Source organism: Talpa europaea, assembly GCF_964194135.1.
Source record: "Talpa europaea genome assembly, chromosome: 12".
NCBI lineage: Eukaryota > Metazoa > Chordata > Mammalia > Eulipotyphla > Talpidae > Talpa > Talpa europaea.
This window is the reverse complement of record NC_140079.1, coordinates 47,242,167-47,256,500: the sequence shown is the minus strand read 5'-3', so window position 1 is coordinate 47,256,500 and position 14,334 is coordinate 47,242,167. Positions and strand designations below refer to the sequence as shown.

Sequence of the window (14,334 nt, the reverse complement as noted above, 5' to 3'; positions counted from 1 at the left end):
TTGGGCAGGACAATGTGGCATCTGCTGCAGTGCTCCTTCTGATTCGCCAGCTGTGGCAAAGCTACCAAGAGGCAATAACACAAGCACGATTTCCAGTCCCTCTTCCCATCAGCTTTGAAAACACTTCTTCCAAGATAGATATATATAGTGCTCCTCCCAAGGTTTCAGTTACCAGCAGTCAGTCACAATCTGAAAATACCCTGTATAACAATAAGATATTTTGAGAGAAAGAGACCACATTCATGTCATTTTTATTACAGTATATTGTTATTGTTCTATTTTATTTGTTTTAAAGGTTTATTTATTTATTTATTTATACAAGCACTGGGTACAGTCAGAAGCATGGGAGGGTGAGAGAATTCACCAGAGCCAGAGCGGGGAGCAGAGCAGGCAGACTGACGGAGTACACTGCTGAGGGGAGCAGCGGGCGGCAGGAGAGGTCTGTGTGCCATGTGGGACCCTCGCCAGTGGCCGGGGATCGAACCAGTGCTGCAGAGGCTGGGGCAGCTTCGCAGCCCAGGGCTCAACCGCTGCGCCACCGGGGAGGCCCATAATTGTCCTATTTTACTATTAGTTACTGTTGTTAATCTGAGTGTGCCCAATTTATAAATTAAATTTATCATATATCTGAGGGTATAGTAACGAACATAGGAAACATAAGGTTTGATAGAATCCAGTTTCCAGCATCCACTGAGCATCTCAGACAGGTGCCCACGGTGAGGGGAGACAGCTGTACACATGTATTTCCAGTTTTGAGCATAAAGGTTTCATTGGTATTTTGTGTATTATTTAGGTTTACCTTAGTTCAGTTTTCATTACTAATGGGCCACTGCATCATCTCCTCATTTCCCAGATGTGGAAGTTGAGGCCCCATGTCTTCCCAGGGTTGCTATCACAAACTACCACAAATGAATGCAAACCATTCTCCCACAGTTCCAAAATTCTAAAATCTAACAGAATTCCAAAATCTTCAAGGGGGATAAAAAACAATCCTTAATATCTAGGGAGATCATGTCCTGCTCAGGCACTAGGTGATGTCTTTTTGAGACTGACCCTTGACGTCCCTTGTATCCTGCAGGCCTGGAGGTGGTCTCATCATCATAGACAGCATGCCTGACATCCGAAAGAGGAAGCCCATCCCACTCGTGAGCGACCTGGTGAGCACTGCCCACCCCCAGCAAAGCAAGCCTGCCACTTGGGGGCTCAACCTGCACAACTGCCCATGGCAGACCGGGGACTGGGGGCTGGTGAGGCATTCTCTGGAACTAATGAAGTTTGATTTCTACCCTGTGTGCTGCATGGACACTTCAGGCCATGGTGAGTGATGGTGTCCTGAGCCCTGCCCCACTCTGCTACCCAGATACTCTCAGTGGGATCTTCCAACTGTCCCCCAACCTATGGGTACTGGTGGGAGGGATGCCCTGCCATGTCCTCAGTTCACTGGTAGGGAGGAGGTAGGGGGGCCACTAGTGACTTCCCACCATGGTTCATGCTGGGGTTGGTAACTGGCCAAGCAGGTCTAGTCTGGGGTGGGGTGAGGGGAGGGAATGAATCAGGAGCTGCTCACCTTCCAGGGTTCCTTCTAACCAGAGCCTCCGTTACTTCCCAATTCTTTCTTGGTTCTGCCCTTGTGGCTATGGCTTGAATCTGTGGCTGGTGACCCCAAATCCTGGCTGTGGATTCTGCTTGTGGTGACAACCCCATGGGTGTCAATCAACTCCTGTGACTCCCTCCAACTCCTCCCCACCCCCCGCCCCCCAGTCTCTGGTCCAGTCCAGAAAAGCCGGCATCACCTCAGCCTTGGCCTCCAGCACTTTGAACAATGAGGAGCTGGTGAGTGGGGGACCTCTACCTGCCTGGGTTGGGGGGGTCGGTTGGGCTGGATCCTCTGGTCCAAGGTCCTTATAGCAAGAGAAGGGTGTGACAGAGACAGCATTCCTCACTTTCCAAAGTCCTGTAGCTGGGCGTCCAGCAAGCACCTTCTGTGTACAGGAGCCACGGACTCTGACATTGGGAAGGGACAGGGACTCAGCATAAGGGTGAGGATGGGACAGGACGGTGCCCCCAGGCTAGGGCCTTGCGCCCCATACCACATCTTCTTCCCGCAGAAAAACCACGTTTACAAGAAGACCCTGCAAGCCTTAATCTACCCCATCTCATGCACTACACCGCACAACTTCGAGGTGTGGACGGCCACCACGCCCACCTACTGCTATGAGTGCGAGGGGCTGCTGTGGGGCATTGCGCGGCAGGGCATGCGCTGCACGGAATGCGGCGTCAAGTGCCACGAAAAGTGCCAGGATCTGCTCAACGCAGACTGCCTACAGCGTGAGCACCGGGCCCTGGGCTGGGAACCGGCAGGGCCCGGCCAGATGGGAGGAAGAGCGGGAGGGCGGGGCTGTGAATGGTCAGGGGGCGGGGCGAGAAGGGGCGGGAGCGGGAGTTTGGAACTGGAAGCCTCGGGAGGGGCCCGCCAGGGCGGAGGGCGGAGGGCGGAGGGCGGCGGGCGGGCTGGCCCGGGAGCGCGAGAGAAGCCCCCAGGAGGCCGGGCGGAGGGGCGGGGGCGGGCGATGGGGCGTCCGTGGGGGCAGGATTGAAGGGGAGAGGAACTGAAGCGAGAGCAGAGAGGGTCAGAGAGGGCTGGGCGAGGCTCTGGGACCCGCTAAACTCTGCAAGGGACGGATTTAATGAGAGGCAGAAAGATGGGTTAGGGTTAGGATTAGCTCAGAAAACGTTTGTGGCTCAGAAAGGAAGGGGCCTCGGTAAGGGAGGAGCCAGAGTAGGGTGGAGTTTATGTTTCTGTCTTTTTTTTTTTTTAAGATGTATTTATTTATGCATACAACAGCTGGGATACAGGCCAAAGATGGGGGCGTGGGGGGGGGGCCCCGCAGGGGTGACAGGATTCACCAGAGACATAGTGGGGAACAGAACAGGCAGACTGACGAAATACACTGCTGAGGGGAGCAGCGGACAGTCAGGAGAGGTCTGCTGCGCCATGTGGGTTGCTCCCTGGCGGTGGGTGGAACTCGTGCTGCAGAGGATGCGGATAGCTTCATAGTGCGGTTCTTAACCTCTTGCACCACCAGGGAGTCCCTCTGTCTTTTTTTTTAAGTTTTTTATTTACTTATGCACACAAGAACTGGGGTGTAGGACAGAGGTGAGTGGGTGAGAGGGCTGGGAAGACACACCAGAGACAGAGTGGGAAGCAGAACAAGCAGACTGACTGAAAATGCTAAGGGAAGCAGTGGGTGAGGCAGCAGAGGTCTGCTGTGCTCCATGTGGGCTAGCTTCTTGGGTCGGGGATCGAACTCAGACCACAGCGGGGATGAGCCTTAACCCATATGCCACCAGGGAGGCCCTGTAAGGAGTGTTTACTGGGGCAAAGGGCTCCTGTAGGGAAGGGGACTCAGTGCGGGGTGGAGGAAGGAAACAGGAGGGGTGAGCTGAGAGGCCAAGAGAGCACGTGGTCCGGAGGGTGTAAGGCCAGGGAAAGGGGGAATTCAGAGAGCACTGGCACTGGCTGCCCTAGCTTTGGGGGATGATTCATGGAATTCCCACGGTTTAAAGTGTGTGTGGTGCAGCCAAGGAAGCTCCGGTGTGGGCGTCCAGGTTCTCGCACCCGACAGTGACTTGACGGTGAGGCGTTGGCAGGGGCGGCGGAGAAGAGCTCCAAGCACGGAGCAGAGGACCGAACCCAGAACATCATCATGGTGCTCAAGGACCGCATGAAGATCCGGGAGCGCAACAAGCCGGAGATCTTCGAGCTCATCCAGGAGATATTCGCTGTGACCAAGACGGCACACACACAGCAGATGAAGGCAGTCAAGCAGAGCGTGCTGGATGGCACATCCAAGTGGTCGGCCAAGATCAGCATCACTGGTGAGGCCTCATAGGCACGGTTCTGTTTCAGCCCTGGCGTTCCCTCCAGTGTCCCAGGCCTCCCTCTGTGCTGCATGTTTCAGCGTTTCTGTGTCTTCTCCATGCCGCTGTGTGTGCATGAGTGTCCATGGGGTGGGCATGTATGACTCCACGTGTGTGCCCAACACTGTTAGTTGGTGCTGGGTAGAACCAGACCCCAAGAGGAGGAGTTGATGGTGCATGGTTTATCTGGAAGGTGACCGCAGGAAGCACCTGTGGGGATTGGGAAGTGAAATCCACTGGGTGTCAAGTGGGGCTGGTATTGAAATCACCCAGCAGAGTGGTCCTATTCGGGGGCCAGGGCTTTGGCAGTATTTTTCCATGCCTAACCTCAATTTGGATTTCCATGAAAACAGACCCCAAGATAAGAATTTTAGGGCAATTGGGTATCTAGGAAGTGGTCACAGAAAGCACCGGTGGATGCTGGAGACTGAGAGTAGGGAGTAAGGGAGCTCTGCAGAAGGCCTCAGTGAGCAGGTGAAACATTGGCCAAGGGGCTGGGCCAATTCTGCAAGGGGCCTCAGGGGGAGCAGCACAGAGGCACACCTGACAAAGTCTCCGGGGGCCGACAGTAGAGCACCCTCCTGTCCTTCATTGGCTGAGGGCTCTAGCAAGTCCAGGGTTTCCACTGGGTATGCCCACAAGCTCCTACAGCCAGAACAAAGGCCTCTCTCCAGTTGCCTCAGAGCAATACAGCAAGTGGTCTAGCGCCTCTGTCAGTGACTGTTCTGGGCATCTCTCAGTCCTTGAGCCAAATCTGTATTTGTCCTGTGTGTCTTCCAGTGGTCTGTGCCCAGGGCTTGCAGGCAAAAGACAAGACGGGATCCAGTGACCCCTATGTCACTGTCCAGGTGGGGAAGACCAAGAAACGAACAAAAACCATCTATGGGAACCTGAACCCAGTGTGGGAGGAGAACTTCCACTTGTGAGTGCCTTCCTCCCCTCCTCTGCCCTCCCGGAGGGGCTCCCTGCTGGGGAAGTCATAGGGGCCTCTCAGACCTAGCCTGTGATATACCTGGCCTCCACCCTGGACTCTCCCTCTACCCTCTGCAGTGAATGTCACAACTCCTCTGACCGAATCAAGGTGCGTGTCTGGGATGAGGATGATGACATAAAATCCCGAGTGAAGCAGCGGTTCAAGAGGGAATCTGATGACTTCCTCGGGCAGACGATCATCGAGGTGCGGACACTCAGTGGCGAGATGGACGTGTGGTACAACCTGGGTGAGTGAAGGTGGAGTTCTGCAGGGGAGGCAGCCCCAGCGGGTCAAGCAAAGTACAGAACCCTGCTGAAGAGGAGGGAAGTGTCAGGAGGAGTCAGTCTGGGAGCCTAGCCTGATGCGGAAGGCAGGGTCTGTGTGCCCAAATTTTTTTTAAAAAAAGATTTATTTATTTATGCATACAAGAGCTGGGGTGCAGGCCAGAGGTGTGTGGGGGTGAGAGGATTCACCAGAGACAGAGCGGGGAACAGAACAGGCAGACTGACTGAAATACACTGCTGAGGGGAGAAGCGGGAGAGTCAGGAGAGGTCTGCTGCGCCATGTGGGTTGCTCCCTGCCCGGGGATTGAACTCAGTGCTGCAGAGGCTTCAGATTGCTTCATAGTGCTGTGCTTAACCTCTTGCACCACCACGGAGGCCCAATTTAAAGGGGGCCCAATTTAAAGGGGGCTGGAGCACCCTGCTGAGAGGGCAAACAACCCAGGAACCTCTTTGTTCAGTTTGGGAGGGTGGGGAAGGGACAGAATCTCCATTCCCCAGGCTCACGGCCAGGCCAGAAGTCTAGAGCTGGGCACTTGCTCTTCAGAGATGCAGGTGTCCACCCTGATAGGAAGACTGGACTTCAAGGATCCTGTGTGAGGGGGAAATGTCACTTGGAAATCCTAATCGGAGCTACGGATCCATTTAAGAAGATTAGTAGAATCTGTGGACACAGTCTGATGGGGACAGGGGCAGTGTCTGTGAGCCCAAGCTGAAGGAGCACGAAGAACACAAGTTGAGGAGGATGAACAGACCCCAGAAACATCTGAGTTTGGTGGGAGGAAAGCTAGACATCCCATCTTGGTAGGAGAAGCAGGAAGCAAGACCTGAGGATCCTCGTCCGAGGAGGAGGCACAGATCCAGTAACCAGTGTAAGAAGCTGAGTAGGTCTAGGCAGCTTGATGAGATGGGGAGGCAGGACCTGGGGAGGCAGTCTCCAGGAGACTAGTGTGAAGAGGGAGACACAGACCAGGAATTTCATTTGAGTGAGGAAGCAATGTCTGGGATCCCAGTTTAAAGAGAGTGGGGGTAAGGAATTCTAGTCTAATGGGCAATACAGAAGCCCCGGGAGGCGATCTGAGGAGAGACACCCAGATCTTAATTTGAGGAGTATACAGTCATGCACATTTGAAAAAAATCCTGGGAATTTCTATATTGGGAATATATTGTGGGAATTTCTCACACTACCATCCCTTTTTACCCCGCAGACAAGAGGACTGACAAATCTGCTGTGTCTGGTGCCATCCGGCTACATATCAGTGTGGAGATCAAAGGCGAGGAGAAAGTGGCCCCCTACCACGTCCAGTATACCTGTCTGCATGAGGTGAGGCCCACTGTGCCGATCCTCCAGGGCTCACTGTGCTCTCCCGTGTGCTACCTGCCTGCCCCCGCTCCACCTTCCTCTAGCCACATCATGTCCACGCTCCCCAGGGTCTCTGAGACTGTCCCACCTGGCATTCCCTCTGTCCACTTATCAAGGTCCAGTGTCAGGGGACCGTGGAAAACTTTTTGGGAAGCCCTCCCACACCTCCAAGTCAACTCTCACTACCCAGTTCCGGGTTCTTCCATCTGTGCCAGCCCTGGATGATCAGGAATGAACTGTCTGGTCTGGGTCTGTCTCTTCTAGCTGCTTGAGGGCTTCTGGAGAGAACTCATTTTGTTGAAAGAATAAATGATAATGGCAAATGAGTGATGAGTAGATAAAAGGATAAGGAACAGTTGAAGGGATGAGCAGATGGATGTGTGATTGAACTATTGGAAGTAGAGATGAAGAGATGGATGAATTTGGAGGTAGTTAAATGAATAGGGTGCTTGGTAAGTGGCTGAATGGACAGGCATACAGATGGATGGGCAGGTTGATGGATGTGTATGTAGGTGGATGTATGAATTGGTGGCTTAATTAATGAAAGAATGGATGAATAGATAGGTGAAATTTTGGGTAGTTGGATGAAAAGGGTAGGTAGTGAATGAATGAAAGAATAAAAGAATGAATTAATGAATTAGCAGAATGGTGGATGATGTAAATCACCCCAAACCTAAAATCTCTGAAACTTCCTGCACTCTGTCACTCTGAGATTTTCTCCCTATGGCAGAACCTGTTCCACTTTGTGACAGACATGCAGAACAATGGGGTTGTGAAGATCCCAGATGCCAAAGGTGACGATGCCTGGAAGGTTTACTACGATGAGACAGCCCAGGAGATTGTGGATGAGTTTGCTATGCGTTACGGCGTTGAGTCCATCTACCAAGCCATGACGTGAGGCTGCAGCCTGGGGTGGACATGAGGACCAGGGGGCGCAGAAAACTTAGCTAGGGGGTTCACCTAATGGATCCTGGCAGATCTGGGATGGAAAGAGTTTTTTGGGAGGAGGAGCCAGAGAGGAAGTGGGCGTGGTGGTGTTCAGGTAATTCCCTTGGAGGTCAGGAAAGTGCCATTGCTCTTGGCTGGAGGAGTAACAGGGGCGAAAGTCACAGTTGGAGACAGTAACAGGGCAACCCAGAGAGGAGACAGAAACTTGGAGGGAGGAATCAAGCAGAATCAGGTGTTGTTTTGGGATTGGGGGAGCCACAAGGTGTATTGGAGGCATTCTGGGGGAACAAGGCCCATTTGACTGGACATCAGGCCCAGTCGCCTCCTGCTCCCTCCCACCAGCCACTTTGCCTGCCTCTCCTCCAAGTACATGTGCCCCGGGGTGCCTGCCGTCATGAGTACTCTGCTCGCCAACATCAACGCCTACTATGCGCACACCACCGCCTCCACCAACGTGTCCGCCTCTGACCGCTTTGCCGCCTCCAACTTTGGGGTCAGTTCCAGGGCCTGGGGCTGGGGGATGAGGGAGAGCCTGACTCTGTACTAGTGAGTCCCTGTACAACTCCCATATCCCCAGTCAGAACCTGATTTGCTATTTGACTTTGTATCAGTCACCGCCCCCCACACCGCACCCCGAGCTTCAGTTCGACCTCTGTAGGATGGAAGCAATGTTATGAGGGATCAGTTTAATGGTGGATGGGGTGTATTGTAACCACTCAGCAAATATGACAGCCACCTTTAGCTGCGACACTTGACCCCATCCTCCCTTTTCCCCACCTCCTCAGAAAGAGCGCTTTGTGAAGCTCCTGGATCAGCTGCATAATTCTCTGCGGATTGATCTTTCTATGTACCGGGTGAGAAGTTCATGCATGACTTGACCCCATGTACATTTGTGCCTGGTAGACATGTGAGAGAGCCCATCTTAACAGGTAGAATGTATTCCACATGTGGGCACATATGTCCACATGTGGGCAGTGCCTGCCCAATGTGCTTGGTGCATCCCAGCAGACCCCTGATGGCTTTGAGGTGTTCTCATTGACTTCCAACCCACTCTGTAAATTTGAGATTTTTTTTAAAGATTTATTTATTTATACAAGAACTGGGGTACAAGCCAGATGCGCAGGAGTGTAAGAGGATTCACCAGAGACAGAGTGGGGAACAGACCAGGCAGACTGACGAAATACACTGCTGAGGGGAACAGAGGGAGAGACAGGAGAGGTCTGCTTCGCCAAAATTTGAGATTCTTGTGTCTCTTCTCAAACTCTGTGTCTCATCCTGCCCCACCTCTCATAATCCCATCCATCCTCTTCCTTTAACAGAATAACTTCCCAGCCAGCAGCCCCGAGAGACTCCAGGACCTCAAATCCACTGTGGACCTTCTCACCAGCATCACTTTCTTTCGGATGAAGGTAGGAAAGGGAACTCAGTCCTATTATGCCGCAGACCAGCACAGCAGTAGACGATGAGGCCACCTCAGGGTTGAGAGAAGCGTGCAGGGTGGTCAGGGCGTCGGCGAAAGAAATGACAAACAGACACACTTCAAGAGTGAAAATCTGAGTGTAATTTTCTTTAAGTTTGTGACTAGTATATATATGTTTTCTAAAAGCACAGGAATGAATATCAAAGAAATTAGCTTGCTCGCTGGCTCAGTCTATCACTATCAGGGAGGTGATCTACATAACAAGCAATGACCATTATAGAAGAAAGGAGGAAGTTTAGAAAGACAGATAAGGGATTAAAGTTTGTAGTTCTAGGAAGACGGGATAGGATTTTTAGCATTCTTGTAGTGGTTCTTGGTGGTCGTTATCTATTGATAAGCTTCTGCCTTTTCAGGGAACTTCCGCTGCACTTCCTCTGCTTCAGGCTGTTCTCTCCCCGCGCGCTGGTTGCCCAGCCGGATCTAGGGACCGTGGCGAAAGCCATTCCTAAAGATCACTGCGGGGAGAGGTGCAGCAGGTAGGGTTTTGCTGTTCTCCCCCTGCGCGCTGGTTGCCCAGCCGGACCTAGGGACGGTTAGCCCTAAAGGTCACTGCAGGGGGAGGTGCAGCAGGTCCCCCTTTGTTTTTAGAACGGAGCTGGAAGGTGTACATATCTCGTTGAAGATGATGAATGGACCTGTGAAGTAAGCGGGCACAGAGGGGAAGGAGTAAACAACAGGACGAGTAGGGAAAGAGCAATAAAAGAGAGAATGAGATGATACCAGTGAGTAGGAGTCAAAGATTGGAGAGTGGAAGCTAGAGAATGAGCAAAGGAAGAGAGTGAAGTGTACAGATGAGACTTAGTGACAGCAGAAATTTCAGCTTGGAGAGACGAAAGGTCATGAGAAAGGTCATTGTCTTGCAGATGTCTAATAGGTGATGTTTGGTAAGATTCCAATGTAAGGAAGAGTTATAATGTAAAGGCGTAACACAAATGAAACGAAACTGAACATGGCAACGAGTAGACAGTTGTTGTTTGAGAAGTTGAACCTCATTGCCAATAGCAATAACAATTTTTTCTAGAGCATTTAACTTTTTTGTAACTTATAATCAATGTCCCGCTGTATTGCGAGCGCCATGGACACGTTTTTGGTAAGGTCATTTACAAAAGAAGCTGTCTTAGCTTCCTGAATTAAAGCAACAGAGGAAGCAGGTAATGAAGTAACCAGGGAAATCAGGGCCGCAATGCCTAAAATAAGGGTAAAACGTTTAGGACGAAGAAGAGCATGTACCTCATCTAAAACTTGCATGGCAATGTTATCATACCAAGGCATGTCATGTAAATCAACAGGTAACATAACATAGGAGGGTCTTTTGAGCAAGACCACCACAGGATAGAGACAAACAAGAGAGGGGATAATACAATTAGTAACAATGCAACTGGAACAATGAATGGAGTAAGAAGTCCCATGCGATTGAATGCGTGTAGCTGAGGCATTCCCCAGAAGTATAGCGAAGGGGTATCCAACGTAGGCACGCACTGGGATCTTAGTGGTGTCCTGTCCAGGTTGTTTGAAGTGAACGGTATCAACAGCAGCGAAAAGGCGAAAAAGTTCAGGCTGGAAATAAGTCTTATTATGATGATGAAAAGCATACATAGGTGGTACCCATCCAACAGAAAACTTTCTGTAGTGAAGGGCTGGAACAGCAAATGAAAAATCATACACAGTAAACTGAGACTTGAGAGGGGATATAGGCATTGCCTGAGGAAAACCACAATGTAGCCAAACTGGGTAAGAAATAAGGGAATCCCAGAATTGGTCAACATCCCGGTATTTTTGAACACAGTTGGGAAAAGGGGGAGTAAAGGATGGCGAGGAGAAGGTGCGGATTTCATTGTCTGCCGTCAGTTGGTCCAAAGCCATAAACGTCAGGTCCCAGATGACACGGTCTTTGTTGTCCGTGCGGTGGTTCTTCGGAGGGGTACGAGGTGGTGCATCAGTGAGCATGGAAACATAATGTAGCATCATACAACCGGGAAGGGATACAGAGTTAGTAAAGACACAGAGTGGAGGGTCATCAGAGAAACCCTCATAATCAATAGGGGAAGAAACCATATGTTCAGGGTGAAAATTAGCTAACCCACCAAGGAGGTTAGTGTCATTGACGTAAACTTTTATGGCAGAATTTTCAGTCCAGGGGACTGGATGAAGAAAAGGCGGCTCGGGTACATAAGCCCAAAAGTGGGCCGACTGTACAGGCGTGGATTGAGTCGCCAAGATGGCAATGATAGCCAGGAAGATTGATGCGGCTGTGCGTGGAGCATTATTTTGTTGAACTAGATGTTCAGCCATTGTCGTGAGGGCCTTTATGTGATCCCATGTTGGAAGGCAGCTGGCCTGTAATCCCAGGCTACATGGGAGGCTGAGGCAGGAGGATCGCTTGATCGGCAGTTCTGGGCCACAGTCGGCCACAGTGCGCTGCACCCAGGTGCCCGCACTTTCACCTCCTCAGACGTGGTGACCTCTCCGGGGGCGGGGGTACCACACACAGTTGTTCGGAGCACGGAGAAGAGGCTCCTCAGGCGTTCTGGAAAAGAACCGCATTCGTTGCCGTCTGGTGAGACCCGGTCTCCTTTAAGAAAGAAAGAGAGGAAGTGCAGCGGAAGTTCCCTGAAAAGGCAGAAGCTTATCAATAGATAAGACCACCAAGAACCACTACAAGAATGCTAAAAATCCTATCCCGTCTTCCTAGAACTACAAACTTTAATCCCTTATCTGTCTTTCTAAACTTCCTCCTTTCTTCTATAATGGTCATTGCTTGTTATGTAGATCACCTCCCTGATAGTGATAGACTGAGCCAGCGAGCAAGCTAATTTCTTTGATATTCATTCCTGTGCTTTTAGAAAACATATATATACTAGTCACAAACTTAAAAAAAATTACACTCAGATTTTCACTCTTGAAGTGTGTCTGTTTGTCATTTCTTTCGCCGACGCCCTGACCACCCTGCACTCTTCTCTCAACCCTGAGGTGGCCTCATCGTCTACTGCTGTGCTGGTCTGCGGCACTATTAGTCTGCCAAGGAGGCTCCTCCAGGACACTTAGCTCCTAAACAAGTAACATTTCTCCTGGAGAGCAGAACCCTTTCTCAGTGACACTGTTTTCACACTACTACATTTCTTTAAACCCAGAGCCACTTGGAGCCACGTCCTTGGCAACTCCTGTTCCATCTGTCCCCACCCATGCCTGTCTTCCTCCTTCTAGGTGCAAGAACTTCAGAGCCCACCCCGAGCCAGCCAGGTGGTAAAGGATTGCGTGAAAGCCTGCCTCAACTCTACTTATGAGTATATCTTTAACAACTGTCATGAACTCTACAGTCGGGAGTACCAGACAGACCCGGTGAGGACCCTCGATGAGGCCAAAGGGAGTAGAGTTGCCAACCAGATACTGGCCCAATCCCAGATCTGTCCACTGTCATGCAATTTAACTTTTCTGAGCCTCAACATCTCTTTCTATGAAATGGGGCCATAAGTCCACAAGTCAGAATTGAGAAGATTGAATGAGATGTACACCTTAGGTAAAATATATTTTAGTGCTAGCGCCTGGTACACAACTGGTACTCAGTAAATTTCCTTATAGTTAAATTTGCTTGAGTTTGGCATAATACAGTATGCCTGAAATAGAATCACGGTCAATGAATGTTTAGTTGAATTGAATTGAATATCTTAATTTTTATTAACATCAACTCAATTTATTTGAGATCTTTTAATGTGCTTATCTGCATATATAATGCGTATCAATAAAGGTTTAACGGGCTTATGCTCCATTAAGAAGATAAAAATGTATAACTTGGAGATTTATGACCCAGGGTGATTTGCACTGGAATGGAGAAATCATGGGAGGGTGAGTGAGAGGGCCTGATGTGGCTCTAACCTCAGCCTGGGCTTCTGGTAGGTGAATTCAGTCCAATTTTATTTCATTCTTAGTTGAGTTGAGTCAAAATCAAGTCACTCTTAATTGAGTTAGATTTAGATGAAGTACGTCTTTGCTCTTTGGTGAGCAGAACTGAGTTGAATTAAGTTGAGTTTAAATGAGCAAAAATTCACTCATTTCCATTCAGTTGAATTGAAATTTTTCTTGACGGGGTTGCGTTGACTTGAGTTCATATGAATTGGGTTGTTAGGTTAGGTGAGTTCAGGTAACTTCGCCTGAGTTTAGCTATGCCTGTTTCCATTGACTGGCTACAGTTGGATTGAGTTGGTGCTAGTGCGTTAGGCTGAGTTGAATAGGTAGTTAGACTGGGTTGAGTTGGGTTAAATTAAATGAGTTTCAGGTATTTTGGGTTGGGTTGTTTTCAGGTAGATTTATTTCCATTATTTTGATTTAGGTCAATGGCCAAGTTGATTAGGTTCAATCCACTTGAGTTTATTTGAGTTTAATTCCATCTAGTTAAGTTTAATTCTACTCTATTCAGTGTAATTGGCCCAAATTCAGTTTGTTAAATTAAATCTGAGAACTGCCAGCTTTTAAGCTAAGTGGGCCTGATTTGCATTCCTTTCAGTTCCAGTTGGTTTAGTGGACTTGGATTTGTTCAACTAAATTCAGTTCCATTCAGTTTTATGAGTTGAGTCTAATTAAATTTCATGAACTACTGAACTTGAGCCCTGTTTGGGCCAGTTTGCATGAGTGCAGTTCATTGCCATACAGACCTCCCACCCCTTTAACACACGTTAAAGGGGCCCCTTCCTCACCAACCTCCTGCCTTTCAATAATGAGCTGGTCATTGACTCCTTGTTGCTAATGTCCCCACTGTTGTTTCCAGGCCAAGAAGGGAGAAGTTCCCCCAGAGGAACAGGGTCCCAGCATCAAGAATCTTGACTTCTGGTCCAAACTGATCACTCTTATAGTGTCCATCATTGAAGAAGACAAAAATTCCTACACTCCCTGCCTCAATCAGTGAGTTGTGTGTGTGTGTGTAAGTTAATTATCTGGAGGTGTGTGTACAATTTTGTGTGTGTGTACAATTTTGTGTCTTGAGTGTAAAGATTATGATGTCTAATTATATATAAAATGTATATGTAAGGACAATTGTGGATATGGTTCTGCCTAGATGAAATATGGCATAATTTGCAGACATAAACATAAAATTGTGTGTATGTTCACAATTACTGGTGTAATCTAGACATGTATTTTGCATGTGATCTGTGTGAATAACGATGTGTACAAATGTGTATACATACGCATTTGTATGCGTGTATAAGCTTATAAATAAGAATAGATAGTGTTTATTGTGTATTGTGTGATTGTGTGCACAGTTTTGGCTGGATTTACATGTCTGTGGAATTTTCATCTGTCTTAGCTGAATGTTTTATTTCTCCATGAGGTGAGCACTAGAGGGGCCCCCCTTAATGGGGTGCGAACATCTCTG

At 49.4% G+C, this 14,334-nt stretch overlaps 1 protein-coding gene across 1 annotated transcript in view; it reads left to right on the top strand.

Annotated features, from left to right (window-relative positions):
- The window catches only part of UNC13A (unc-13 homolog A), a gene marked incomplete at both ends in the record, with an annotated part of 58,401 nt that overhangs the window by 22,163 nt on the left and 21,904 nt on the right, over positions 1-14,334 (top strand). Inside the window, 13 exons of the mRNA XM_084250028.1 lie at positions 1,079-1,157; positions 1,762-1,833; positions 2,109-2,328; positions 3,652-3,879; positions 4,702-4,843; positions 4,972-5,141; positions 6,384-6,499; positions 7,269-7,432; positions 7,829-7,979; positions 8,272-8,340; positions 8,806-8,895; positions 12,171-12,305; positions 13,729-13,862. Of these exons, the coding sequence (XP_084106154.1) occupies positions 1,079-1,157; positions 1,762-1,833; positions 2,109-2,328; positions 3,652-3,879; positions 4,702-4,843; positions 4,972-5,141; positions 6,384-6,499; positions 7,269-7,432; positions 7,829-7,979; positions 8,272-8,340; positions 8,806-8,895; positions 12,171-12,305; positions 13,729-13,862 (1,770 nt within the window). The remainder of the gene's footprint in view (positions 1-1,078; positions 1,158-1,761; positions 1,834-2,108; positions 2,329-3,651; positions 3,880-4,701; positions 4,844-4,971; positions 5,142-6,383; positions 6,500-7,268; positions 7,433-7,828; positions 7,980-8,271; positions 8,341-8,805; positions 8,896-12,170; positions 12,306-13,728; positions 13,863-14,334) is intronic.